The sequence below is a fragment of the Aspergillus karnatakaensis genome (assembly GCF_047715665.1).
Source record: "Aspergillus karnatakaensis strain CBS 102800 unplaced genomic scaffold BJY04scaffold_20, whole genome shotgun sequence".
Lineage (NCBI taxonomy): Eukaryota > Fungi > Ascomycota > Eurotiomycetes > Eurotiales > Aspergillaceae > Aspergillus > Aspergillus karnatakaensis.
Genome location: NW_027395732.1, coordinates 180,796 through 206,320, shown reverse-complemented (window position 1 = coordinate 206,320; position 25,525 = coordinate 180,796). Strand labels below are relative to the sequence as shown.

Sequence of the window (25,525 nt, the reverse complement as noted above, 5' to 3'; positions counted from 1 at the left end):
CAATTACCTTAGTTAGTCTCTCAATAATCATATCATTCGTGTAAAAGGCTGAATCAATGGTACATGCCATCCTAATATCTATCCTCAACTGCACCTCTTCACAAGCCCCTCCACCAGCTCATTCATCTCCTGCTCCTTCTCCCACGGTAACATATGCCCACTCCCTTCCCAGACCTTATACAAAATGCCCTCTCCAATCTCCTTGTTCAACAGCTCCCCATGATGAAAAGTCAACATGCGATCCACCGTTCCATGCAAAACAGCAATTCTCTCCCTCCCAACCTTATCCCCTAGCTCCTTCAACTGCGCAGGGCTCTTATGATGAAAGTTGCACGCAACAATCTGCATGATGAACCCCTTCTTCGTAAACCCCTCGGGATCCTCCAACTTCTTCAACCTCCCCGCAGCAAACCGATCCCTTTTCGTCGGGAAATTCTTCTCTGGCTCCTCATGCTCGTCATCCGGAAGGGCCAAAAAATCATCCGGGAACAGCGAGTGCGCTAACCGGTCAAGCTCCTGGTCCATCTTCCGCGGGATAAACATCGATGCGCGCTCGCGCAGGTTCTCGAAGAATGGCGCTGTCCGCACGACGCGAGGTGCCGTGCAGCAGAGCGTTAGACTTGCTAGACGGTCAGGAATAATCATGGCGACTTCTTGCGAGATCATCCCGCCCATACTGGCGCCAATGACGTTGATCGAGCGCGTTGCTGGCGCTGAGAGATCAATCCACCCGACGTGCTCGAGGAGGTCAACGGCGTCGTGCGCCATCTCGGAGGTTGAGTAGAAGGATAAAGGCTTATCGGACTTGCCAACGCCGCGGTTGTCGAAGACCAGACAGGAGTATTCCGAGGACCGCTCGTGGCCGAAGTATTTGATTTGGCGCTTCCAGTCGCTGTGCACGGCGTTCAGGCCCATAATCCACTGGGATGTTGTCAGCATCTGCTTTCCTGGTTAGGTAGCAGGAGCACTTACGACGAGCTTTATCGGTCCATTGCCGTGGATTTGATAGTAGAGATTGATTGGGCCTCCGCGCCGTTTTTGCGCGACAGGGCAAGTGCCGGATGTTGTCGGAGGAAGATTCCAGTCGAGGTGTTGGTAGGCCGGATGAGCGACGACTTCAGCTGCAGTTAAGAATGTCATATTGTGAATAAGTTGTCTAGATTTCTCTGGAGAGAAGAATGAGAAAAAGGAAGGCAAAGGCAGACGACCACCTGCTTGGGTGAGAATGTTATCTTGGCAGCGTGCCTGGATCTTGCCGAGGCTCGTCATTGGATGAGGTCATCGCTCACTTTGCAGCCTACCCCGTAACCTTGAGGATTCAGGAGTTTAAGGTTCTCACCCAAACACTCACCATGATGCAATCAACCACTGCCGTCGTCTCGAGCGTTTCTCGGTCATCCGGCTATCAGAATCATTGGGAATTGAGGCCGTCTCAGGCATCAGGCAGGCTTCCCTCCCATGAGCTCTACGAAATGGCCATCTCAGCTCCCACAGCCAACCCAACTTGTCACCACCGATAGTCTTTTGCGGACCTTTGTTGAGCATTGTGTGAAGAGCCAGGTCAATTCGGCCTAGGGGGAGAATAGTGGCTTCATGAAATCCATGCATAGTCATCTGTGACAATGCGACGTAGGATCTTGAGGAACGGAACATAACGTTCGTTCAAGGGTAGGTATGATACCTGATATACGTTATAACAGGATACTAACTCGGGCTTAGAGGGTTGATTGTCTATATCAACAATCACGTCCACCACGTCCACCACGGGCGGACCCGGCATGGCCCAAGCACCTCCACATGACACAGACAGTCTGTGCTCAAGTGTTTATATTCTAACTTATCGGGACGGATACACGAAATCGACCTCGGATATCACAGACATCAACCATTTAGAGTGGTGTGTGACTCCGCCAGCCATATGGGCCTTTGGTCAACTTAAAGTTCTGACCCCCCACCTACAACACTCGACTCCACCACTCATGGGGATCGGCTACCATCGCCAATTTTTATCATCGTTGAGGAAGCTATAAAACATCGAACGGTGTCGTAAAGTTGAGGCCACGAGACTTGCAGCCTGGTTCTATTGGATACCGTTGTGGACCAATCACAGCGACCAAAAGCGAGAACGAGGGGACCCTGACGATGTGATGTACATCATGGATCGGCAGATATCTCGAGGTCACAGCGTCTAATATATGGGCTGGGATGAAGATGCATATATTGCCCACACGAGAGCTTCTTCAGCAGGGTTCCTGGAAAGACGGCCTTCTAGTCCAATACAATCGATATATCGCAGTTTACGGGCACGCATGTCACTACGCCATACCACTGAGCGATACGCTCCTTGAAACGACAATGCCATTGCTACTTCATGGAATGCGCCCACGCGGAAAGCATAGGGTTAGGCAAGGGCCCTGGTGCTCATGATCAACAGGCACGTTTCGCACCATTCATCATACAAATTGCGCACCGGCACTGTTGATCATCCTGAGTGAATTTCCGCAATAAACAAAAGTCATGGGACTGAACTACTAGCTATAGCAGCTTCTCGCAATGGTCAGCTTCATCCCTGAGCCGCCATGATGCCAGACCTCGCTCCGTGAATGGTCACTCGATGACCGTGTGCGAGATGGTGGTTGCAGTCTCATATACTGTTTCGGGCGGAAACTCGTGGAGGGGCTTGATCGCCGTCCTCGACACGGTATGTCTTAAAGGCTCTATCTCCAGTATGCTGGGTTCGTCTTCTGCTGGTCATTAAGACTAATCGCCATCATGTTTGCCCAGTGGGCGTCTCGTTGCTTGCCCGGCTTCAGTATCATCGCGCTCATCATTCTACTCGTCCTAAGCTCAGTCGATGTCATTCCTGGATGGAAACGCCCTCCAATAAGGGACGGACTCCCTGGGGATTCACCTCTTGCACTCAACCTTGCTCAGACAATCTTCATAGTGTACACAATACTGGTCCATCTCAACACCTTTTTCTTTACAGTTCGTCTGTCATGGGCCTTGTCATATGCCGACAGTCAGACGTCCAAGGTGCTTAAGCGACGAAATGACGTATCAACGCCGACTTCCTCCGCGCCTAGTAGTCCTCGTCTAAGTGGTGACCCTTTTGCAACTGGCTACACCACTCGCCTGGACTCGAAGCGCCCCCAGTCGTGGATTGTCGAGGTTGCTGAAGCCGAGATTACGCATGCCATCATACTTCCGAACTACAACGAGGACATTGATACATTACGCACTACACTTGACGTCCTCGCCAGTCATCCACGAGCGCGCACCCAGTATGAGGTAAGTACTCACACTCTCAGTCCCAGCGAGGTTAACCAGGGTAGATATACCTAGCAATGGAACAGAAGGAAAGCGGGGCTGCAGAGAAAGCCGAGAAGCTGGTATCGTATTACGAAAAGTCGTTCTCGGCCATACAAGCAACTTTCCACCCAGCAGGGTTGCCGTCGGAAATTGCAGGGAAAAGCTCCAATGTGGCCTTCGCAGCACGCTGCATCGGGCAAGTACATCAAGCGGGGCTTGAAACCAGTACTTCTAACGTGGTTCTCAAAGTAATGGATGGTGAGCTACCCAGTGCCCAAGCACTATTCCGCTAACACATCCATCTAGCCGACACTCACCTCTGGCAAGACTACTTCACCGAGATCCGCCGCCTCCATTACACCCACAGCCAAGAAGCAGACCGCACCCTCTACTCCTGTCCCATCATCTTCGACCGCAACTCCAACGACAGTCCTGTCCTCGTCCGGTGCGCTGACCTCCTCTGGAGCTTTGCCGGCCTCTCAACAATGTATCCCAACTCCGCCGTCTCCATTCCAACCTCCGTCTACTCCCTCCCCCTGACACTCGCATCCCGCGTCGGCGGCTGGGACAGTGACCCCACCTCCATCGGCGAAGACATGCACATGATGCTAAAATGTTACTTCGGCACATCCGGCACGCTCGTCTCCCGCGTCATCCACTCCCCAGCGAGCCAATGTAATGTCTCCAGTGACCTGCCGTACAAAGGTTACCGGCGGTATCTGGATACCTGCGTTGCACGATACAGACAGGCCTTGCGACACATGTGGGGAGCACTCGACTCAGGTTTCGCAGCACGACAAAGCTTCCGTTCTCTCCAGCCAGCAAATTGGCGTAGTTTCCTTTATAGGCCTCGACACCTCGCCCTCCTCCACCTCCTCTGGGAAGCGCACTTTCTCCCCTGCCATCTCACAATCCTGCTCGTCTACTCAATGGTATACGCGCATTTGGCTGGGTCAACAAGAACTCCCCTCCACCCCCTCATATCTCTTACGCTAGATATAACATCCTACCTGCGCCTCTCGTCCTTCATCGCCATGAACGTCTGCATATCGATCTACAACACGTGGTACGGTGTTTGCCTTCAGACTCGAAAAAAGGATATGCGTGAGGCTGGCATAACGGACACGGGGTTCTCAACGAGGACCTGGTGGCACTCGCAGTTCTTGGTTGAGAGGGTGGTGTTTCCGATTGCGGGGACAGTCTTCGGGGCGGTGCCGACACTGCAGGCGGTTTTCATGCATTTCGCAACGGAGAGGTTGGTTTATCGGGTTAGTGGGAAGCCGAGGTTTGGTGCTGGTGGTGCTGGGGCGGGAAGTCCCGCGTGATCTCTTCCTATGCCGATCGGATCGACTTGCTGGTTGAGTGGAATAACTAACCTAGTGGTTGGTGAAGAGAAAGGCTGGGAATGCGAGCTTAACGAAGTATTGAGTGATGTGCAGACACTCGATCAGTAGTGAGAGGATTAATGTCTAGTGAATAATGTGCTGGGGCAAGATAACATAATGTTTAGACTAATGATATGAATGAATAAAATAAGTCTGTATAAGACTGTACCTGGACCTTGGCCAAGAGCCTTATCAGCCCCGCCAACCGATAAGCTTAAATCCCCTTCCCTTGTCACAACACACCACCCCCTCACTTTCTCTCCCTCTTCTCAACCGCATCACTCACTTCCCCATTCAATCCAATCCTCAGCTTCTCGTCCCTCATGAACAACGCCACTATGTCCCTCCTCTCTACCGCCATCACCCCCGCAACAACAACAACCCACCACATCATCTGCCTCGAAGAAACCCACTGCCCAATCCCAACCTCCCACTTCACATTCCCCCACACCTACAAAGGCTACGCCTCGACAACCCCCTCCAACGAAATCATCATCTCCCGCCTCCAAGACGCCACGATCGCAATCACCACCATCGTCCCAATCACCCCAGAAGTCCTCTCCGCATGCCCGAAGCTACAATGCGTTATCGTCATGGCCACAGGCGTGGAGTGGGTCGATATACCCGCCTTCACGGAACGGGGCATCCGAGTGATTAACTGCCCTGGTGCGAATGTCGGGAGTGTAGCGGAGCATGCGATCGCGCTGTACTTCTCGGCGAGACGGGGGGTTGTGAGGATGCATAATCTTGTTATGGGTGGCGGTAATGAGTGGGCGGAGAAACGGACGCTGGTGCATAGGTTTGGGAATGGGGAGAATATTGGGAGACCGCCGCATACGACGCAGCAGGAGGTTGTTGCGGTGGTTGGGTATGGGGGTGTTGGGAGGAGGATTGAGGCCGTTTGTCGGGCGCTGGGGATGCAGGTTCTTGTTGCGGAGAGGAAGGGGAGGATGGGGATGGAGGTGCGTGGGGGGAGGGTGGAGTTTGATGTTGCGGTGAGGCGGGCGACGGTTGTGATGCTTTCGGTTGCGAAGACTCAGGAGACCGTTGGGCTCATTGGGGAGGAGGAGTTGAGGGAGATGAGGAGTGATGCGGTGGTGGTTAATGTGGCTCGGGGTGGGATTGTGGACGAGAGGGCGCTGGTTCGGGCGTTGAGGCAGGGGTGGATTGCGGCTGCGGCGACGGATGTGTTTGAAGGGGAGCCGCCGGTGAAAGGGCAGTCTATGCTGCTGGAGGACGGGGTGCCGAATTTGACGGTTTCGCCGCATATTGCGTGGTTTTCGGAGTCGACGATGAGGAATCTGCAGGATTTGCTCGTGGAGGGGGTTGAGGGATTTGTGGGTGGGATTCCGGTCAATGTTGTTTGTTAGGTGGTGTCTTGAGGAATGAGCCCCCAGAGACACACGAGTAATGGCAGCAGGTTATGATAGGAGGCTGAGAGCAATATTCATTCAAACATCTGCGTCCGATTCCAACCACACGGCTCATGTTTACTCTAGCGGAGAGAAGCTAGAGATCCCACATTGATTTAGGAGCCATATCTCTCCACCGAAGTACCGATTACCTGCATGCAGTCCCAGGAAAGGAAGTGGTGCTAAAAGCAAACAAGATCTATGGCAGATACACGACAGTAGACGTGTCAACTGGGGAGAGCCAGCAATTAGACTGCACCGGAGGACAACTGAGAGCATTGTCACTCGGAGGCTCTGCCATTGAAGTTTGTCCCTTTCAGTTTGCTCCTATACTTCCCAACATCGTTCGGGCTACAATCACCAAATAAGCAAATCCAACCGATCGAATCGCAAACGCTGCGCCAAGCTAGCTAATACGCGAATGGTAAGCGCTAAGGCCCACCGGGCGAATGGAGAGCGAGTCGTGGAGTCGTGCAGTCGTGGCAGTGTTGGAGATCAAGCCGGGATCGAGCCTCAACGCCCCGCGTCGCATAAGATCTCTGCCTCGCCTCGTTCTTGTTTCTTAGCCTTTTCCCCCGCTGCCTTTTGGAACTGAGAAGCCTTCTTGAGCTATGGACCGTTCGTATCGTCCTAATAAATATGTGCTGCGCGCGCCCCCGCCCATACCACCGAGACCCGGGAGTGTGCCTGATTCTGCGGTATGTAGAACGGCACTGGTTTGCTTTATTAACGCGCCCTAATTGACAAGCTATATTAGAGCTATGAGCGGGCTCCAGCTTTGCCGCCACGTCCTTCATTGGCCCCTCAAAATCAATCCCAGCAGCCTCCGACTCAACCCCCTCCATATGACTACCGACCAGCACACCCCCAGTACCAAAATATCTCTCGAAACTCGTATGCACCAACGCAGACCGAGCAGTATCAATCAAGCCCTACTCAGCAGACTGTACCGGGGTACTCGCCTGCGTATTTCGCATCCCAGCGTGAACCCGAAGGCCAACCGCCTCCATACGAGTATCAGCCGGCATACCCTCAGGAGCAGATTGACCCTTCGAGCCCATATCAACAGGACCAGTCGAGGCAATATACTCAGCAGATAGCACCGGAGCCAGCTCGCCCACCTGTCGGATCTGAACACCACCTCCCGCAGCGACAGCCGCAGGCTCAATCTCTCCCGCACGACTATCATCGAGCATACCCTCAGGACCTAAGTAACACACCAAGTCCATATGACGAGGCTCAAACAAACCACTCTCATGTGAGCCAAGCTCAGCAAATCGCATCGGAGTCAGCTCGACCACCTATCGCCTCTGAGGGCCATTCCCCGCAGACCACCTACCAGCCAGAGTACCGTCAAGAACAAGCTGAACCACAATACCTCCATGCGCAGTCGGCAACAGAAATTCATCATTCAAGCCCGATTCAGGAGAGTGAACCCCAGCAGAAGTTGCAACCATCTTTCTGGGCCAAACTAAAGAATCTCACCCCGCCATCGGGCACATATGAGTCGGAAGCAGATTTTGAGGAAGCACTCGTTGCGCAAAATCCAGCATTGAGGCAGTTCTACCAACCTAAGGTACCTCAACAGAGCACTAGATATGAGGAAGTGTCATACGTCAGTCAGGAACCTGAGCAGCAACCGGCCTTGATTGAACCTCTAGCTCCGCCGCCATTATTTTCACAGCGCAGAAAGTCGTATCAGAAGCCGTCTGTGAATGAGGAAGAGGAAGATCTTACCGCCAAAATCCAGAGTATCTCGCTACAAGAAACCAACTATCCGCCAAAGAGAGCTATAACTCCACCGCCACCGAAAGTCCAATACGACCCACCGGCCAAGTTCGCGCTGAGGAGGTGTCCCACGACAATTTATAAACTCACAAGCGGTGGAACGTGGTACATTCACCCTCAGGTTCCAGACTTTACCATCTGCGCCTACTGCTACGAGAAGCATATTCGTTCGTCAAACTTTGAGGGATTCTTCAACTGCTGGAACTCGCCTCCTGGTTCAAAGCCAGACTGCTTTTTCAGCTCTCCCCGGGTCGAGGAGGTACTGTGGCCTCGTGCTCTTCAGTCAAGTAGTCTTACAGAAATCTTGAACTTCTTCAGTCACCGCTTAAACTTATCGGTGCGAAGCTGTCCCGGGGAAGGGAAGGGAGTAGCAGCAACCGAAGCCGTAAAGTGGTATCAACTGAGCAGCCAACACCGGGACAAGTTCCCCATGTTCGCCGCGTGCGAAGCCTGCTACGAGGACGTGCTTCTCGCCAGTCCGTTACGGGACGCCTTTGCGCAATGCACAGAGCCCCAGGCTAGTGATACGTTGTGGGCGTGTGACGTGGCAGTGCCATACATCGAGAAGCTAGCCCTCAAGACAGACCTAGACACTTTCATTTCAGGGGCATCTCACCACCTCAACCTCCCCGCATGCGAGAAACAAGGCAAACTCGTCCCGCTTCGGTCTCGAAAATGGTACCATCCTCGTTCGGCACCCGACCTCACAATCTGCGAACACTGCTACAACGACTTCGCCTTCCACACCCCGTTCAAAGACGCCTTCCAGCCCTTCAACCCCCTTACCCTCTCCCAACGCCGCTGCATCCTAGGCTACTTTCAATCCCGCGCTGTCTGGGCCGAAGCGCTCCTCCAAAAAAGCCTTCCCATCTGGACATCTAGCATGACCGCCTTCACCCAAACACCCGCCTGCACCCTCGAAATCCCCGTAGGCACACTGACCTACCAAATTACCGGCGTCGCCAATTTCGACATCTGCCAGAGCTGCTACGTCGGCCTCATTCAGCCCTACGGTCTCTCCCACTTCTTCCACCGACTCCCCCCATCAAACACCACCGCCGAACCTCGCGCCTGCGACCTCAACCCTGCCCATCCCCGCTTCGCCTCCTACGCCTACAAGCTCGACGAAGCACTCATAACAGCCACATTCAGCGTCTTCGCAAACTATGTATCTCGAACAAGCACACTAACCCCATGCCCCGGGATCAATCTCGTCAAGGGCAGACAATGGTACGGCCTTCCGGAGTGCCGAATCTGCCCTTCCTGCTACGAAGACGTAATCCGGAATACATCCCTATCTCACCATTTCCCCGATAGGCCAGAAACACTCTCGACGTCGCGTCTAGGCGAGCCCGGTGTCAACTGTGATATGTTCTCGGCCCGCATGCGCGGGAAGTATCGCTCCGCGTGCGAGAATAATGACTTCAGCACCTTCCTGCAGTTTGCGTCCTACCGCGCGACGATCTACGCGCAGACAGTGCCGGAGATGAGGCGGTTGGTGCAGCAGGCGAAGCTGGATTTGAATATGCAGAGGATGCATAACACAACGTCGAGCTTCTATAATAGTATGGACGGGGCGAGTGCGTGGCAGTATAATCATAATGTAAGGTATACAGGTGCTGGTGTGGGTGGGAGCTTTGCGACGCCGTGGGGGGTTACGGGGGCGCAGGAGGGGAATGCGGCTTGGGGGTATATGCAGGGAATTCAGGGGATGTCGGCGAGGGTGAGGCAGCTGGAGGGGTTGTGGAAGACCGTGGAGTAAGGGAGTATTCATTATGTAGTTGCTTGCTTGAATGTTGGCAGAGTAGTGAGGAATGTAACGGCACTGTTGAGGGCAGGGGCGATTACACTCCCGTGGTCTTCATCGGGGTACTCCCTCATTTCTACCAAACTGAGACGCTGACTCGCAAGGAGTTGAGCATGCAGGTCTCTGCAGTTATCGGTCATTCTTCTTCGCTGCGCTGCGGTTTGCCTCTTCTGGAAGTTTTCCAGTGGCTCGCCAGGCTCACCAACAGGATCCTGCTCTCTCGACCCAAACGATAATCTCAGAACAGGCCGGGTATCAGCTCCTCTCTCTGCGCAGAACCTCTCCGCCTCTGATAAAACAAACCTATCATTCCACCAAATTGACGGACTCGCAGCAAGATACGCATCAAAAGCCCCTGGCCTTGTGAAAAGCGTATGAAGTACAAACAACCCACCATACGAGTGCCCAAACAACCCAGACTTAGTGAAAGAAACACCAGGGAAGATTTTTTCTTGAATAAACGGCCTCACCACCTCCGTGATAAACCTCAAGAACTTATCCGCGCCCCCATGGTCCTCCTGTTTGGGTTTCCCATCTGGTCCGTCCGGCGGCGTATACTGCTCACAAGAAGGCGTCAGGTCGAAACTGCGCCGAGGACTAAAGACCGAGTCGTCTAGTGGGTATCCAATTGCTACAACAATCGTCCCCGTTTCTCTCGGCCGATGTGACTCCCGTCGTCGTAATGCCTCGGTGGCTGTCAGGAAAAGGGCGTTGCCATCAACCAGGTACCTGGGAGATAGATTAACCCTAACCCAATTAATATCAGCATGACTCCACTTACACTACGTTGGCACTGGCGACTGAGTCATCCTTCCTACTCGACCAGGCGAGCGGCCATGAGATGTCGATTTGGTATGGCTCTTGATCGTGTCGGGAAATTGTCCACGAGGCCATATTCTGGACGACGCCGGTGCCAGGCTGGCCGGGGGTGAATGTCCACTGGGTCATCTCGAGTCGTTCCACCTCAATTCACATCTGCTCCGTTCTGTCAACGAGTCCGGGAGAGAACAGGAAAGTGTAGCCATCTTTAAGCCGGGAATTCGCCGAGACCCCCCACATTGGTCTGTGGTGGCTTGAAGCGGACAAGCTTGGCGGGCCTTGGCATTTGTTATCTGATCTTCTGATTTTCTGATTTTTCCCTGCTGTTGGAGTCTGTTTCTCCAATCATCCTGTTCCTTGAAGCTTCCGACACGCATGCGAGCCCCATCATGCTTGATCTAGAAAAGCTCCGTCTCCGGGGGAAGCTAGATAAGATTAGATTCGCTTGTTGCCTGACTCCATTGGCCACAGGTCAACTCTCGTGGAGACTCGCGTGGCCTGATAGCCATTTGCCCGAGGTTGCATACGAGCCTTTCTGTCGGAAAGGAACAGTGTGTTCCGACGGATCGGAGAGTACATAAAATGCGAGTACACTTGCGGCTTTTCTCAGTCTCAGCCCTACACCTTCAGTTTCTTACATATTCGAATCATGGCTGTCGATGAGATCTCGGCTGTGCCAAAGGGCGCCGCTGATACAGAGCCCAATACTGAGAAGCCGGGTCATCATTTGGGCAAAGATGAACTCTCGGATTCCGAAAGTCTGCAGGCTGGTGTGCGGCGGGCGGAGATGTTGAGGAAGGGGTGGACGAGGCAGGGATTGATCATCACCTTTACCGGGTGTGTATGCCGTTCATTTTCTAATCTCCCACTCTTTGACGCGTTACTGACCATGGCTTCCTGTTAGGCTGTTCCTCGCAACTCTCGTGAACAACTTTGGCGACTACTCGACCCAAGTCTACGTGCCATATGCGACCTCTTCGTTCAAGCAACATTCAGCTATGTCTGCTGCGCGGGTTGTCGGCAATATCACTCGAATTGCGGCCTATCCTATTATTGCCAAGTTAGGAGATGTTAGTAACTACTATTGTGGGTGAGCAGAGCTGATACTAGTCTCTCAGGTCTTCGGTCGAGCGGAGATGTTCACCCTTTCTATCCTATTTCAAGCGATTGGAGCTGCGATCTATGCAGCCTGTAAGGATGTTTCGCAGTATATTGTGAGTACTTATCAGTTTGTGTCATAAGCGCGAGAGGCTAAGGCGTGTGCAGGCTGGTGGCATCTTCGAAGCTATCGGGTAAGTTCTCCTACGCACCTGGGCTCACTCACCATACTAATTAAGGCAGTTCAACTGGTTTCGGACTCACCCAGCAGGTCTTCGTCGCCGATGTAACCAACCTCATCAATAGAGCTATTTGGTCAACCCTCCCCGACTCCCTGACCGTCATCCCTGCTCTATATCTTGGAACCGAGATCGCCGAGGCCGTGCTTGAGAAACAACAATGGAGATGGGGGTATGGCATGTGGGCGATTATACAGCCAGTATGCTCTGTTTTGCTCATCGGCTCAATGCTCTTTTACCAGCGGCGCGCACCAGCAGGCAAATGCGCCGCTGATCTGTTGGGATGGAAGAGCGGCGATAGCTGGATCAGGCGTCTGTACAACCTCATTTGGGTACAGCTTGATGGATTCGGTGCTATCCTACTTATCCTTGGCTTGTCGCTGTTCCTCGTCCCGCTATCTTTGACCGGGTCTGGCAACAGTGATGATTGGCATAAGGGGAGCTTCATTGCGATGCTGGTCTTGGGTGTTGTTATCTTCATCGCGTTCATTGCTTGGGACACTTGGTTCGCGAAGAAGCCTTTTATTCCGTATCGGATGATCAAGAACCGCACTGTCGCTGCCGCTTGTCTGCTTGGAGCTCTCGATTTCTTTCACTACTCGGTCTTCTCGGTGTTCTTCACGAGTTATCTCCAGGTTGCTGCACACTATAGTCCCGGTCCGGCAACGAGGATCGAGTAAGTGCCTCTCGTCTAAGTTTTGCCTTGCACGAGCCTAATCTTTTTGACCTATAGTAACTCCCTTCGCGTTGCCTTTCAGGTGGCGGGTATCTTTGCCGCATACTTCATGAAGTTCACGAAGCGGTCACAAATCTGGGTGTTTACCGGCGTCCCGCTCTGCGTGCTGGGTATGGGCGTTTTGCTCTACCTGGTCGACATGGGCGACGGCAAAGTCGGCAATGAGGCGGCGTTCATCACCGCAAAGTCTCTCATTGGTATCGGTCGAGGTTTCTACCAGACGGCTGCCCAGGTTTCGGTCCAGGCGAAGGTCTCTCGTGGTGAGGTGTCTGTCGTCACGGCTGTGTTCTTTGCTGCGATGAGTGTTGGTGGTGCCATTGGGACTAGGTGAGTTCCCTCATCGCCGATTTCCTCTCTGCTCCATAAGCTATTCGTGCCTTAATACTGACAATGTCTAGCGTCGCTGGCGCAATCTGGCGGAGCACGCTCCCCAAGAAGCTGGCCGAGCATCTCCCTGCCGAACTCAAGAACCAAGCACAGACCATCTTCGGTAGCATCGTTGTCGCGAGGAAATACGAAATCGGCACACCGGCAAGGGTTGCCATTGATACGTCGTATCGTCAGTCACAGCGGTTGTTGGGTATTGCAGCGCTGTGCGCACTCGCGCCGATGTTGATCATTATGTTCTTTTTGGAGAATGTGAAATTGACGGAGCAGACCACGCTGGCAGAGGAGGAGAGGCAGGTTGGGAAGGAAGAGGACGAACATGTAGGAAGGAGTTAACGCAGAGAGAGTCACTGTACCTACCTTAGGCACTACGCCTAGCTTAGCAGAACCTTCCTAAGCAGCAGGAGGATTCTCTATCTGTAGCTAGGGGTCACCTCCCGCCAAATCAAACCCACCTCTCCAACAACTTCGCCTGGGAGTTAACTATAGGCTCGGAATAGAGCCAGCTTAGAGACGTCATCAAAGTATTGCCACCTGAAGCAGGCAACGGAGAACAATTCCGCAACTGCACTGAGTCACTGCCAGAACTTTGTTTGTGAGTGCGTCAGAAACTTGATCCTCAACATCCAAGCTCCACCATCGGCTGCTACCTACGCACGGCATTACTTGATCAAGATGTTTGGCAGTTACGCCAACTTTACAGTGACACTGGGCAGCCATAAGGGGGAACGGGAGTTCCTTCCCATCGTCGAAACCAATTATCCTGCTCTCCGCGACTGCTTGGGGGTAACGAAGAGTACCGAGACCTTCGTTCCTAAGCAGAAATACGAATGTCCTTCTCATCTTCGTACGTCTCACCCTCCAATTTGAGCTCTTGTCACCCTTTTATTCTTGCAAAGTGCTAACGAGGCGGGTATGTTTTCGCAGCCCGCATGATCCACGATTACGACGAACTCCGCGAATCACAGAAAAAGCTGCGTTTTCTTGAAAGCTGCAGTGCCTACTGCGGAGGCCTGACATGGAAGCCGGAGATTCTTATGACCACCTGCTTGGCTGCCGAAAGACTGGACTTTGAAAAAGATCCCCCGGTAGCCCATTACTGACCGAGAATGAACTTGCCCGGCTCCCGCGTCCCCTTCGCTACATAAAGGGAGCTCGTATCGAAGTTGGCTTTTGCAATAAGGGAGCATCCTACTACACGACTGCAGACGTTTCCTATGGTGTGCTCTATGGGGATAAGAAGTGGAATATAGGTCTCACTCTACTATACGAAACCTGAACTAGTGAAATGGGATCTCAAGAATTGTGTTGCTGGGATGAGTATAAATTCCAAGGGAAAGACTAAAGAGGCGTTCGTTCTAATATTTTGGTACAGGAGCGATCCAGCAAGTATGAAAAGATTGCGATGGCGAGCAAAACGTGGGTATGTACGGGATCGTCACCAGCGGGGACATCATCCAGTTTCACAAACTGAAAGACAATGGTGACCTCCTGTCATCGCCAGTGCTGCTATTGAGCAGCGAAGGGTCTTCATCGACATGCGGTCGAGGCATCGCATCCGCATGGTCTTATCTACGTGAGATCATGCATATCCTTCAAATCAAGGCGTCCTTACCTGTGGACGTGCCCGACCCGGATAAAGCCCTCCTCTATCACGGGAAATGGCGTTTCGAGATTAAACGCATGCTTATGCGAAGTAGATGGCGGTTGACTGCTGATAGAAACCCAATCGAAGACGCTGAGGAAGCAGGGCTCTCTAAAATCCAAGCCGGACGAGAGGCCCGCTACCTACACATCTACAAAAGAGACCCCGGGGATGTTGAGCTGAGAGGTCCTTTGAAGGATATTGAGGATGAAGAATGGCAAATAGAGGGAGAAGATGGCCAGAGTGAAAGTTTGGAGACTGGAGTCCCTAAGTTTATTACTCAGGATTCGAGCAGCAGCGAACCTGAGTCGTCTAGACGCAGGGTGTGGTGCTCGCTTTCTTGTTTCAAACAGTAGATCAGTAGCATAAGTGCAAGGACAGATTCAAATCACGATCAGTATCTTCCTCTATTGACAGTCATTCTGGACACAATTCAAAATCAACCCATCATTATAACTTCACCATCCCTCTATTCTCTTGCCCTCCCCTGCCGGGGCTCGCTCCACCAAGATTAAAGCCTAATCGCTGAGCCTCTACTTTCCCCCCTCAATCGAAGCCAACGTCTCGTTACTCGGCGCCGCAACAACGTACTGCTTCTCCGACTTGAGCTTCCCAAGAGCACTATCCGGCAAGTTCAACGTATCACCAACAATCTGCTTATCAGTCGAACCAAGCCACTGGCCCAGCGCAATATCTAAAGCACCAGTTAGCACCCATTTTCCTTCCATTGTATATAAACGTGGATATATGCGGGAGAAGGTGGAAGAAATACCAGAGAAATGATCCGCCTGCAAGACCTCCAAAAACACCAAATCCTCCTCCCCCGTATTTTCAATAAAGTGGCTCCTCGACTGCGGAAAGTACCCGACATCACCAGGGTGGTAGTCAAACGTCGTAGCAATGTTCGGCGCTTCAAAGAGCGTCGCGCGTCCCTGGCCGCGGATGAAGAACGTCCACTCGTCACTGCTGGGATGCCAGTGGATCTCCCTCATTGCACCCGGGTGCACGGTGACCACTGCAGCGGCGAAGTTCGACGCGATCGGGAACGTCTGCGGGTCGACGATCTTGACGCTGCCGCCGGGGACGATGTGCGCCGGTTGCTCGGAGAAGTGGTACGAGTAGGTGAATTCTTGTGGGATGGGCCCCGCTGCAGTCGTGACGTTTTGGTCTTCGATGTTTGAGGGGGCCGCGGTGCCGGGGAAGATGAAGAGTTCGCCTGCGGGCAGGTTGTCCCAGGTTGCGATGGGGAGGTCGAAGTTTTTGCTTAGAACGGATTTCTAACGGGGTTAGTTGGGAGGAGAGCGTTGGGGGTGGGATGGGAGGGACGTACGGGGTTGTGGGCGAAGACTTCGGAGGCCAGGAAGGTGTTGTCTTCGGAGAAGGCGCCGTCGTCGAAGACGAGCATGAATTCGACGCCGACGTCGAGGGCTTGGATGGAGTGGGGGACGCCGCTGGTTTGGTTAGCTCTGTTGTATGTGCTTGTAGGAGAGGACGTACGGAGGGAAGAACCAGACGTCGCCTTCGGTGACATCGTCGAGGAAGGTCTGTCCGTCCTCGTTGACAGCCTGGCAGGTAAGCTAAGGACAGAAGGTATAAGGGTTAGAAAGTACCTGAATTCTAGCGGAGCCGTTGAGAACCAGAGCCCACTCTGCTGCGACGTGCCAGTGGAGCTCACGGTAAGCCCCAGGTTCAAGGCGCATGTCGACACCAGCCATCTTGGTAGCGTCCGGCATCACGACGACGTTCTCCTGTCGGGACCAACCGGCACCGTCAAGGCCGAGTCTATCAGGGGTCAGTAAGTTACTAACTGTGGAAAGGTATACGTACTTTGCTTTGCTGAGTGACATGGGCCAGTTCGCATTGATGGTCTGTCCATGGTCCGTTCCAGGAGGCGCCAGCTTGTCGCTGTTCTGACGATCGAGGGCAGAGTTGCCTATGCAGGCATATCAATAAGCACACTTCGTAGACGAACAGCGAGATGAATAATCGGGGCATACGAGGTCCAGGGTCACTTCCTCCCAGAGAGCCACGGATTGGCTGGGGGTTCTCAATCTCGGAGAAGTCTAGGTAAATCCCCAGGTCCTTGTCGTCCTTCTGACCTGGAGCAAGAGTGAACTCAATCTCGGTGCTCGTGTCAGTCAACTTGTTGTCGGGGGAGTAGCCGAGAAGGTCTTTGGAGCCCTTGAGAGGAGGGTTACCTCCATCGTCGCGCTTCACAAGGGTTGGTGCTCCATAGACGGAGGGAAGCAGAGCAAGGACGGCGAGAGCAGCGTTGGCCTTCATGGTAGAGAAGTGGATGTTGTTGTCGTGGTGAGGAGCATTCGAGGCTCGAGTAGAGGGCCTTTATATACTGCTCTGGTGAGGGGAAGTCGCAGACCCCTGGTCCAGCTGGTACTCGTGAGGAGAAATTCGGCTGAAGACAGGGATGCGCAACTGCCCTACTACGACGGAACCGGTATCGACGCGGAGATTAGTATACATCTTCGGACAAAGCAATACCTGCTGCCTACAGAATTCAAGGATGCAATCCTGGTCTGCGGGGATAGTCATCATGCTGCAAGGTAATAGGTGAGCGTGAGGACAGCTGAATGGAAGTGACGTAGGATCCGGTAGGTCGTTCCAGGGGTTGGAAGGGTGAGATGCCCACTTCGATGAGCCAGACAACGGTAGAATATCCAAGCTTTAGCCAAGAATAGTCAAGAGTAAAGACGGACTGCTTAGGCTCGGGTCGCTCGGCAAGCGTGAAGAGTTCCCCTCATGCGGAGGTGGTTCTGGTAGGTTGCACTGCAGACGATCCTTTTCTAGCCCGCTGACCGTTCCTGCAGTGCAGGCCTATAGGAGAAATCTCGCGATACTAGATACTCCGGGTGGAGTGCGGGCGTAGGGCAGGATCATCCTAACGGCTGTACATGGAGGGAGTTACGTGCGCTGAACGTTGGTACCTTCATCAGATGTACTGCCTTGTACTCTCATGTACTCGTGCACCCCTGTCTACTAACTATATAAGATGAACCCTCCTCATGCACACTCGAGTCAGCATTACACAGAGTCCCTGAAACCGAGCCAAAATCGCGCAGGGTTCAAACTTCAGCTTGAGTATCATGCTGAGTGATCAGAGTGAGTGGCTGCTTACTGGTATATTCACCTACTTTGAAGTTGGTCCCACTCTAGGCAACTCCATTCCATGCACTGCAATCTCCAAATTGCAATGCATTTGATTCGCTGGAGCATCGGCAGGCCATCGTAGGGCTGAGTTTATGACAACGCTGTTGATGATCATAATCAACAGGTCAATATCCTTCATTTTGCCATGCTGACCTCTTCATTTCGTGCTCCATGCTTCTCGTCACGCATCTTCCATGACTCCGATCTTTCCTTCTTGTTCACGGGGTGTTGCTCGTCTTACATGCTACCTTACGGAGATATGTCGGTCGTGGCTCGGGATTAACTTATCCTCACCAAGAGAGAATAATATCTCTGATAGAAGTCATGAAGAACAATTCCACTACATTGTACGATCGTGAGATTGCAACTGCAGATGTTCAAAGGCTTGTCCGGTAATGCGGTCGGTTATCCAAGCGATCGGGCCCGTGCTGCAGGCGGCGCTCATTATATATAACTGCACTATAAGCCATCTGTTGACAAACGTACGGTCGGAAAAGTCCGATCTTCACCACCAAGCCTCTTCGCCATCTGTAGGAACCTCGGTTGAGAGTTGGGTGCTCCGATGATCGCAAGTTGGATGGGTTGAGCCCTAAGGGGACCCGCTGCCGAGGTCGGCACAAGCTCTTTTCTTGCTTTCGCCTTCGAACAGCAAGCTTGCAAGCTTGGAGCTGATGGCTATTTTAATTCACCGCCTGGGTGGAATCCCCTTTTCATCCATCCGAGCCACGCGCCCGGGTTACCGAAAATAACAGATTCACGCTTGTTTCTGGCGGTGGCAGGGCGGTCTCGGAATTGCGGTCAGTCAGGGGCAACGGGGGGCAACGGGGGGGCGAACGGGGCCAAAATCCTGACTGATTGGCTCCCGAGGAGGATCTTGCAATAAGAGATTGATTTAGATCCATTTACAGTGGATCTTAGTGTCTTGTGGTTGGTCAAATGACCTCTAGATTTTGATGATCCCCTTACTCTCCGCCAGAATTTCTCTCGGTGGCATCCTTAAAACCCTCCAGCTCGAGTGACACACATCTTTGTCACTGTCAATTGAGTCCTCGAGAACACTGGAAACCCAATCATCATGGCATTCGACTGTTACTGCGCCGTCTGCGGCATTGGCTTCTCGGGGATGAAGATCGGCTCTCCGTCAGACGCGACCTCTGAGAGACGACAGCAATACGTCGAGAGGCTCTCGCAGTCGCTGGACGACGCGAGAGTCACGGACGAGACCTGCCAGAACGACGAAGACATTATCCACACATATGATCCGCGACTAGTCGATCAGGAGAGCATCGCGTGGACCCGTGAGGTCCATTGTTTGGGAGTGCACGATGTCAAGGGAGAGACCAAGTAGGCTGACCTGGTCAATTGCGGCTGTAACTGTTCTAATCCGTCTAGAGCGTTCATCTCTGGACCAGGATACTATGCGGATGCAGTATGTTCTTCATACCTCTGAGTATGGACTTCACTGACAGAATCAGGGCGAGCTTGCTGTGAAGATGGGAGAACGTGCCAAGCGAACATACTTTAACTGGTTAGACCCCCAAAATACATCTGAAAAGAGCTTAAGCTGACCCGAGACCCGTTTGAAGCTACGGCTTTGGCACGGACGACGCTCCCGGCCCAGTGGTGCCATTCCACTGGAGCTGTTTCGAGATCCTTCTGCGCACCCTTACGGGGACTACCGACCCTAAGAATGTCAACTTGGATGTTCTTTACGACGCCATGATGAGTCAATGCAATACATCTGGGTCTGCTCTTCGACTTGCATACGGTGATGATGTTGCTCGCGCCCAAGGCCAGTACTGGCGGTGTCTTCCTGGAGCAGAGGTATGGATGCCAACTAATTCAAGAATGATGTCTGAGCTAACGTATCATCAGTACTCTGTCAAGCACCCAACAAGCACACCCGACCTTGAAGACTTCATGAAGACTCAACTCCAGACCAACACCAAGCTCCGAACACCATCCAAGGAGCTCAACCTGGGCAACCGCCAGTCAAAGAACCCCTTTGGCACTCTGCCGACCGAAATCGTTCACCAGATCTGCTCATATCTCCCTGGTGAATCATTGACTGCCCTCGACGAAGCTTCCCTCTTCGTCCATCAAGTCACCTGCGACAACTACTTCTGGCGTTGCTTCATCGAGTCAAGCATGCCATGGCTCTGGGAGTCGCAGGTGCTGCGGGTTGTAGCAAGAGAGTGCCCTAGCGATCTCAACTACAAGCAGGTCTACCTCTGGCTGAACAACATCACTGCCCCCAGGTTCGCGATGGAGCACCCTACCCTAATGGGTGTTGCCAACCGCCGTCGCATCTGGGGTGTTTGCGAGGAGCTGTCGATCTCCTACAAGCCATGAGGGTGATGATACCAACACATTGTCTTTCCACCATTGTCTTTCTCAACTCGTTTCGCCTATGATACCCTTTTTCGTTATCCCACGATTATACTGCATTACACTGGCGAGTCACGGTTATCTCAAACATCTCTGCTGCACAATACAACGAACAACCACACCTATACATTCGGCCATAATTGCATTTTCTCGGCCATGCACATGATACATCGGACCGGAGTACAGGTTCTCTCCCATTTGGCATTTCCCCTCTCGATAAATCCGGGAGAAGCACTCTGCTCACATAGACGGCGTTTGGTTGATTTCTAGAGTTCATTTGGCTATATACCCTTATAATTATAATAATACATATAGATGGCATTCAGTCAACAAGCTCATCATTCCCAAAATATATCTTCACTTCCGACAAAACCGCCGAGCTTCTCTCCTTGGCGCTCTCGTATAACCAGGACCATCATCCTGCCGCTGAGGGGTCAGCCCTCTCACATCGAACTCCATTTCAACCCCCCTTCCATCCGTTCACCATCACAGATACCAAGGATATAAAAGAAACAATGCCACCAACCATCCACCTAATCCGCCACGCCCAAGGCGAACACAGTCTGCCACCGTACCCGGAAATCTCGGACCCAAGTCTCACCCAGGTCGGCCGAGATCAGTGTCTTGCTCTTCGCGACGCGGGCGTCCTCAAGCAGGAGAATATCTCGCTCGTGACTGCGTCGCCGATGATTAGGACATTGCAGACGGCGTATCTGATCTTCGAACCGGCGTTGACGAGTATTGGGAAGTGTGCGAGGGAGATCCTGGCGCTGCCGGATGCGCAGGAGGTTTGTGATTATGGGTTTAATACCGGCTCCGACTTGTCTATTTTGAAGGAGAGGGTGGTAGGCGAGGATATAGCGGTTGATCTAAGTCGAGTTGATGAGGGGTGGAATGTGAAAGAGCCGGGGTCGCGGTATTTCCCTGCGCGGGACGCGTTGAGGGTTCGGGCGAGAGATTGTCGGAATCAGCTGTATGCTCTTGCGAGAAGGTTGGAGGAGAAGGGGGTTGAAAACGCCGAGATTGTGCTTGTTGCGCATGGCATGTTTTTGCATTTTCTTACGGAGGACTGGGAGGATGCAGGGAGATACAATGGGAGTTCTTGGGGACATGTGGAGGTTAGGTCTTATGGGTTTCTGCATGGTGAGGGAGAGAAGGTAGGGCTTGTTGAGACGGGGGAGAGTAGGGTGCGGAGGGGGAAGGGGGTGGAGAGCTTGGATAGAGTAGAGCAAGAGAGGTTGTATGAGGCTGCGCTGGAGATTTGGGAGGAGCAGGGGCTGCATGCTCTTTCAATGACTTCGTCTATTTGATATGGTTGAATGAGGGTGTACAGCGGTGTCTTTCCAATTCTGTCACCATTCTAGGTCTACTGAGGAAGGACGTCAGGAATATCGTTCTCTCGCTATGAATCGCAATATCTAGTACAAGCTTTGCGGCTCTGCGTCTGGAGAGTGGAACTCGATGTGTGCTCCAGTATGAGAATCTCCCTTTCTTTCTGGAGCCCTCGCTATTGGTCGGCTTTTCTCCGTCGGCGAATTTCAGCAGGTTATCGGATGCAACGACGTTATTTCTCATTTATCTTGCGAGCAGTGCAGCAGCCAATAACAATCTGTCAGCCTGGGAACTCCGGCCTAGTCCGAACTCCGATCAGGGGCCAGAATGTCAGAAACAGGATTCTACGGCCTGTCTGGCCAATCAGCTTGCTCATTCAAGCCATTGTCCTTTGTCTGATAACCAGCTTGTTCCCAATCTGAGTAAGCAGTTTTCTCCAACTCGAATCTCCTGCCATCCTACGTAGCACCTACGCACCCCTCATGTCTTTAATATTTCTAGCACGTCAAACAGCAACTGCTCAGTCCTGGCAATACGAAAAGACACCGGAGTGGGTGTCCAGAAGCGAAGTTTGGATAGAGATACGCGTTGGATCGCAGCGCATTCCTACCTGTGCAGCACTGCGGAACCCACGAGGTGGATCACCACGCGAATAGCATAAAAAGTGGCCATTCTGTCTTTGTGCCTCTGATATACCACAGCAGCAATGGCTTCAGAATCTACCCCATTACTACCCTCAGGGTCTCCGCAGAACAGCAGACCGAAGACTGGCTGGTTCCTCTTTCTCCTATGCACTGTCGTCATCACCATCGACTTCGGCGGCTTCCTCTCCGTCGCTCCCCAGACCCAGATTCTCGAGAATATTATATGTCGCGACATGCACCCTAATGTCGCTGCCTCCTCGTCTATCTGCAAGGACACGGACGTGCAGAGCGAATTGGCTCTGATTACAGGCTGGAAAAACACCTTCGACCAGCTTCCTGCGATCGTCCTTGCATTGCCGTACGGATTCCTGGCTGATCGCATCGGCCGCAAGAGAGTCGTCATGTTGAGTTTGCTGGGGCTGTTGGCGCAGGAGACTGCCGTTCGAATTATCTGTGAGTCTCCCTGCTCTACTCATTGACATCGTTCAATGAACTAACTGTGAGCAGGCTGGAATAGCCCTATAATCCCACCGCGCGCAATCTGGCTTACTTCCCTCTTCCAGATCTGCGGGGGCGGATCTCAAATCGCTATATCGATGGTGTATACAATGTTGATTGACGTGTATACTGTTGAAGAAAGGTAGTGTTCCTTCTGTGAATGCACGAAATACCGGGCGCATACTAATAATCAATAGAACGAACAAGATCTTCATTGCTACCGCCGCGGCGCTGACGTCGGAAATCCTTGCGAGCCCCGTTAGTTCCTATCTCATGAGGTTCTCGAACTGGTTTCCGTATATGCTCAGCTTGCTCATCGAGATCATTGGTGTGCTCGCGGCCCTGGGGATGCCGGAGACGATGCGAAAGGGCTTGCATGAACAAGAAGATTTCGCTTCTCCTTCTTCCTCGTCTTCATCCTCCGAGGCCGTGGAGGGACAGAATGAGACGCAGCGTAGCCAGTTCTTCGAAACCTACATCCGTCCTGTCTGGACGCAACTGCTGCGCATCAGGGACTTGATCTGGAAAGACAGAAACATCCTCGCGATCTGCTGCGCGTTCTTTGTGGGAAATGTCGGCTCGCAGGCATTGCTGTTGATGATTCAGTATGTCTCGAAGAGGTTCGGATGGTCAATGGCCGAGGTATGCTTGATATAACCTTTTTTACAAGCTCTACCCCAAGAGCAGCTGATTACCACTTGCTGACCATATCAAACCAGGCTGGCATCCTCATCTCCCTCAAAGGGATCATCACTCTCGTCCTCCTCCTTGTCATTCTCCCCTTAACATCAACATATCTCTCCCGCCGTATGTCACCCCCATCCCGGGATCTCTTGATTACCAGATTTTCTGCCGTCTTGCTCGTTCTCGGTTGCATGACCATGGCCCTTGCACCCACGGCTGGTTTCTTCATTGTTGGCCTCTCAATCCTCGCGCTCGGGTCGGGGTTCATTGCTACACTACGTGGCGTGGCAAGTGCTCTTGTGAGCGAAGAGCATGTCGGATTGCTGAATACGAGCATTGCGCTTGTGCAGGGGGCGGGCGGAGTTGTTGCTGGGCCAGCGCTGGCGGGAGCTTTCAATCTGGGCATGAAGAAGGGGGGTGTTTGGATTGGATTGCCTTATTTCGTTGCGGCGGGGCTGTTTGCTGGGGTTGGGATTGTCACAGGGGGTGTTAGGGTGGTGAGGCGCGGCGGGGTGTAGTACATAGAGACGGAGTATGTTATGATTGAACAATTTTATAGACGAAGTCTCGTTACTCAGATATGTAGAAGCTTGGAATATACCACGTATTTCCCTAGTCCGTCCTTCTAAAGTACCTGGCCTAAAGGGGTCCTGCCTTCGCAACGGCCGGTACCTATTGTTCCCAACTCATACCCGGCCATATCAGGGACAGTCAAAGCAAACGGCTAAGATGTCGTTAAGCCCCTCCATCTTAGAGCTCATCACATCATCGCAAGGCTACGTGCAGGGATGCTGGTGACTGTGCGAGACTAATCCAATGGAGACATGCATTGATGAGCCTGTGTAACTCATGCCGGGCGATTCACCTCAGCCTTGCGCAGCTGAGGTCTCTCACTCATCATCCCATTTCACAAATTCTCCTCTCATGTCATTTGACCCTTTATCTCCATATCGTCTAAAGGGCTTTCCACAATCGTTTTTCGTTACTAGACATGGGCGAGCCATTCGCCGCCGCGGGCAGCGCCGTCGGGGTTATCTCACTCGGTCTACAAGTCTCCAAAGGTCTGATTTCGTACTTCCACGAATATAAAGGCTCCGGTGAAGAGATTAGCCACCTATCTTTCAGGATCATTGCGCTTCAGGAAACTTTGGATGCCATCTCGGCTATCCTCCCTGATGCCCAAGCACGCGGAACTCCAGCACTTTCTGACTATTTCAAGATTGCTCAACGGAGGATTGAAGAATGTGAGAATATCATCCACGAACTGGATGAAATGTTGAAAGACGCGAAAATCGGTTCCCCGCCAAGCGCATCTGGTATGAAAGGTGCGATGACTCGAGTTCGCTATCCCTTTCGACGACCGGCTCTGCTGGAGATGTTACACAAGGTTGAGGGGCTTCAGCAAAACCTTCATACGGCGCTGCTTACTCTCCAGCTGTAAGTCTTGGTTTCTGTCGTTTGTTGTTGGGGCGTTTACGAGATTAACTCGGTCATGTAGCGCTGTGGATCTCGATCACAACAACAGAATGGCTTCCCTTCAACAGTCTATCTCTAATACAACAACTATCACAAGTAATACACTGACTGTCGTTCGATGCATTGAGCGAAGACACGATCAGACAGATGACCTCTTGTTGAGATTGGTCCGGCAGATGGAGCAAATGGTACCACATGGGCACAGCCTTTTAGTTTCTGCTGACTTTGTGTGTAGGAAACAACGATCAACCATTTCACGACTACAACAAAGGCTTTTCCGGCACCGGCCATTCTTCAGCATGTACTTGATGGTCAGGCCACAATGGCTTCCGACATGAATCGCCTAGTGTCCCAACCACAAGCTCAATCGCAAAGAAGGGTCGCGTTGCGAGCTCATCCCTCAAAAACTCCCAGGACTGGACGTTTTCGGTCAAAAGAGAAGGTCAAATCTCTACAGAAACGATTTCTGATATGCAATAGGTTTCTGTGGCTTTTCGTGCACGCGTCACTAAATATCACCCGCGGTGCGGGCGGCTTCGCGATCAGTCCGTGCTTGAAATTTCGGGCCGTAGTGCCTGACTCGCCTGCCTTTAAAGTAATAAAGCAGGCACATGACGCTCAGTATGAAACAATCCGACTCAGGTTGAGTGGGCATATAAAAGGGCGCGTTCGACGATTCTGGACGGTCTGGGGGAATCTAAGAGACGACA

The 25,525-nt window shown here is 52.5% G+C and overlaps 12 protein-coding genes across 12 annotated transcripts; 9 read left to right on the top strand and 3 right to left on the bottom strand.

Annotated features, from left to right (window-relative positions):
* Positions 1–12: 12 nt before the first annotated feature.
* BJY04DRAFT_187359 (alpha/beta fold hydrolase) lies at positions 13–1,181 on the bottom strand. Its single transcript, XM_073711035.1, has 2 exons — positions 973–1,181; positions 13–921 (listed from the first exon to the last, which is right to left on the bottom strand). Exons 1-2 carry the CDS (start codon positions 1,138–1,140, stop codon positions 85–87), a joined length of 1,005 nt encoding a protein of 334 aa, XP_073572007.1. The 5' UTR covers positions 1,141–1,181; the 3' UTR covers positions 13–84.
* Positions 1,182–2,600: 1,419 nt separating this feature from the next.
* BJY04DRAFT_50042 (glycosyltransferase family 2 protein) lies at positions 2,601–4,837 on the top strand. The gene is made up of 3 exons (XM_073720514.1): positions 2,601–3,291; positions 3,336–3,570; positions 3,619–4,837. The coding sequence occupies exons 1-3, from the start codon at positions 2,773–2,775 to the stop codon at positions 4,635–4,637; spliced, it is 1,773 nt and encodes a 590-aa protein (XP_073572006.1). The 5' UTR covers positions 2,601–2,772; the 3' UTR covers positions 4,638–4,837.
* A 116-nt stretch (positions 4,838–4,953) lies between these two features.
* Positions 4,954–6,419, top strand: BJY04DRAFT_187356 (D-isomer specific 2-hydroxyacid dehydrogenase family protein). Its single transcript, XM_073711034.1, has one exon. It carries the CDS (start codon positions 5,021–5,023, stop codon positions 6,065–6,067), a length of 1,047 nt encoding a protein of 348 aa, XP_073572005.1. The 5' UTR covers positions 4,954–5,020; the 3' UTR covers positions 6,068–6,419.
* Positions 6,420–6,720: 301 nt separating this feature from the next.
* On the top strand, positions 6,721–9,659 carry BJY04DRAFT_217511 (uncharacterized protein; the record flags this gene model as incomplete). The annotated part of the gene is made up of 2 exons (XM_073716073.1): positions 6,721–6,807; positions 6,867–9,659. 2 exons carry the CDS (start codon positions 6,721–6,723, stop codon positions 9,657–9,659), a joined length of 2,880 nt encoding a protein of 959 aa, XP_073572004.1.
* Positions 9,660–9,833: 174 nt separating this feature from the next.
* BJY04DRAFT_217510 (alpha/beta hydrolase) lies at positions 9,834–10,652 on the bottom strand (the record flags this gene model as incomplete). The annotated part of the gene is made up of 3 exons (XM_073716072.1): positions 9,834–9,853; positions 9,907–10,433; positions 10,486–10,652. 3 exons carry the CDS (start codon positions 10,650–10,652, stop codon positions 9,834–9,836), a joined length of 714 nt encoding a protein of 237 aa, XP_073572003.1.
* A 237-nt stretch (positions 10,653–10,889) lies between these two features.
* On the top strand, positions 10,890–13,523 carry BJY04DRAFT_49995 (siderophore iron transporter mirA). Its single transcript, XM_073720513.1, has 7 exons — positions 10,890–11,360; positions 11,428–11,593; positions 11,642–11,737; positions 11,790–11,815; positions 11,865–12,536; positions 12,594–12,923; positions 12,995–13,523. The coding sequence occupies exons 1-7, from the start codon at positions 11,173–11,175 to the stop codon at positions 13,317–13,319; spliced, it is 1,803 nt and encodes a 600-aa protein (XP_073572002.1). The 5' UTR covers positions 10,890–11,172; the 3' UTR covers positions 13,320–13,523.
* A 767-nt stretch (positions 13,524–14,290) lies between these two features.
* On the top strand, positions 14,291–15,380 carry BJY04DRAFT_49970 (uncharacterized protein). The gene has a single exon (XM_073720512.1). The coding sequence runs from the start codon at positions 14,409–14,411 to the stop codon at positions 14,982–14,984; it is 576 nt and encodes a 191-aa protein (XP_073572001.1). The 5' UTR covers positions 14,291–14,408; the 3' UTR covers positions 14,985–15,380.
* On the bottom strand, positions 15,073–17,342 carry BJY04DRAFT_49947 (putative oxalate decarboxylase). The gene is made up of 6 exons (XM_073720511.1): positions 16,626–17,342; positions 16,239–16,561; positions 16,126–16,193; positions 15,959–16,079; positions 15,401–15,905; positions 15,073–15,322 (listed from the first exon to the last, which is right to left on the bottom strand). The coding sequence occupies exons 1-6, from the start codon at positions 16,909–16,911 to the stop codon at positions 15,162–15,164; spliced, it is 1,464 nt and encodes a 487-aa protein (XP_073572000.1). The 5' UTR covers positions 16,912–17,342; the 3' UTR covers positions 15,073–15,161.
* Positions 17,343–18,784: 1,442 nt separating this feature from the next.
* Positions 18,785–20,516, top strand: BJY04DRAFT_187338 (uncharacterized protein). The gene is made up of 5 exons (XM_073711033.1): positions 18,785–19,137; positions 19,186–19,222; positions 19,269–19,321; positions 19,380–19,617; positions 19,669–20,516. The coding sequence occupies exons 1-5, from the start codon at positions 18,869–18,871 to the stop codon at positions 20,143–20,145; spliced, it is 1,074 nt and encodes a 357-aa protein (XP_073571999.1). The 5' UTR covers positions 18,785–18,868; the 3' UTR covers positions 20,146–20,516.
* Positions 20,517–20,696: 180 nt separating this feature from the next.
* Positions 20,697–21,491, top strand: BJY04DRAFT_217506 (histidine phosphatase superfamily; the record flags this gene model as incomplete). Its single annotated transcript, XM_073716071.1, has 1 exon — positions 20,697–21,491. The coding sequence occupies one exon, from the start codon at positions 20,697–20,699 to the stop codon at positions 21,489–21,491; it is 795 nt and encodes a 264-aa protein (XP_073571998.1).
* Positions 21,492–21,953: 462 nt separating this feature from the next.
* BJY04DRAFT_187332 (putative MFS transporter) lies at positions 21,954–23,871 on the top strand. Its single transcript, XM_073711032.1, has 4 exons — positions 21,954–22,610; positions 22,665–22,797; positions 22,853–23,297; positions 23,375–23,871. The coding sequence occupies exons 1-4, from the start codon at positions 22,220–22,222 to the stop codon at positions 23,855–23,857; spliced, it is 1,452 nt and encodes a 483-aa protein (XP_073571997.1). The 5' UTR covers positions 21,954–22,219; the 3' UTR covers positions 23,858–23,871.
* A 459-nt stretch (positions 23,872–24,330) lies between these two features.
* Positions 24,331–24,780, top strand: BJY04DRAFT_217504 (uncharacterized protein; the record flags this gene model as incomplete). The annotated part of the gene is made up of 1 exon (XM_073716070.1): positions 24,331–24,780. One exon carries the CDS (start codon positions 24,331–24,333, stop codon positions 24,778–24,780), a length of 450 nt encoding a protein of 149 aa, XP_073571996.1.
* Positions 24,781–25,525: the final 745 nt, after the last annotated feature.

Bases quoted from the DNA above. Each gene is read 5' to 3' on its own strand.
- BJY04DRAFT_187359 (XM_073711035.1), bottom strand. From the start codon at position 1,140: ATGACATTCTTAACTGCAGCTGAAGTCGTCGCTCATCCGGCCTACCAA. The intron at 922-972 runs GTAAGTGCTCCT...ACAACATCCCAG, and splicing joins ATGGACCGATAAAGCTCGTC to TGGATTATGGGCCTGAACGC.
- BJY04DRAFT_50042 (XM_073720514.1), top strand. From the start codon at position 2,773: ATGTTTGCCCAGTGGGCGTCTCGTTGCTTGCCCGGCTTCAGTATCATC. The intron at 3,292-3,335 runs GTAAGTACTCAC...TAACCAGGGTAG, and splicing joins GAGCGCGCACCCAGTATGAG to ATATACCTAGCAATGGAACA. The intron at 3,571-3,618 runs GTGAGCTACCCA...ACATCCATCTAG, and splicing joins GGTTCTCAAAGTAATGGATG to CCGACACTCACCTCTGGCAA.
- BJY04DRAFT_187356 (XM_073711034.1), top strand. From the start codon at position 5,021: ATGAACAACGCCACTATGTCCCTCCTCTCTACCGCCATCACCCCCGCA.
- BJY04DRAFT_49995 (XM_073720513.1), top strand. From the start codon at position 11,173: ATGGCTGTCGATGAGATCTCGGCTGTGCCAAAGGGCGCCGCTGATACA. The intron at 11,738-11,789 runs GTGAGTACTTAT...AGGCGTGTGCAG, and splicing joins AGGATGTTTCGCAGTATATT to GCTGGTGGCATCTTCGAAGC. The intron at 12,537-12,593 runs GTAAGTGCCTCT...TTTGACCTATAG, and splicing joins GGTCCGGCAACGAGGATCGA to TAACTCCCTTCGCGTTGCCT.
- BJY04DRAFT_49970 (XM_073720512.1), top strand. From the start codon at position 14,409: ATGTACGGGATCGTCACCAGCGGGGACATCATCCAGTTTCACAAACTG.
- BJY04DRAFT_49947 (XM_073720511.1), bottom strand. From the start codon at position 16,911: ATGAAGGCCAACGCTGCTCTCGCCGTCCTTGCTCTGCTTCCCTCCGTC. The intron at 16,080-16,125 runs GTACGTCCTCTC...TAACCAAACCAG, and splicing joins GACGTCTGGTTCTTCCCTCC to CGGCGTCCCCCACTCCATCC. The intron at 15,323-15,400 runs GTATTTCTTCCA...CTGGTGCTTTAG, and splicing joins GCAGGCGGATCATTTCTCTG to ATATTGCGCTGGGCCAGTGG.
- BJY04DRAFT_187338 (XM_073711033.1), top strand. From the start codon at position 18,869: ATGGCATTCGACTGTTACTGCGCCGTCTGCGGCATTGGCTTCTCGGGG. The intron at 19,223-19,268 runs GTATGTTCTTCA...TGACAGAATCAG, and splicing joins CAGGATACTATGCGGATGCA to GGCGAGCTTGCTGTGAAGAT. The intron at 19,618-19,668 runs GTATGGATGCCA...ACGTATCATCAG, and splicing joins GGTGTCTTCCTGGAGCAGAG to TACTCTGTCAAGCACCCAAC.
- BJY04DRAFT_187332 (XM_073711032.1), top strand. From the start codon at position 22,220: ATGGCTTCAGAATCTACCCCATTACTACCCTCAGGGTCTCCGCAGAAC. The intron at 22,611-22,664 runs GTGAGTCTCCCT...AACTGTGAGCAG, and splicing joins GACTGCCGTTCGAATTATCT to GCTGGAATAGCCCTATAATC. The intron at 23,298-23,374 runs GTATGCTTGATA...ATATCAAACCAG, and splicing joins TCGGATGGTCAATGGCCGAG to GCTGGCATCCTCATCTCCCT.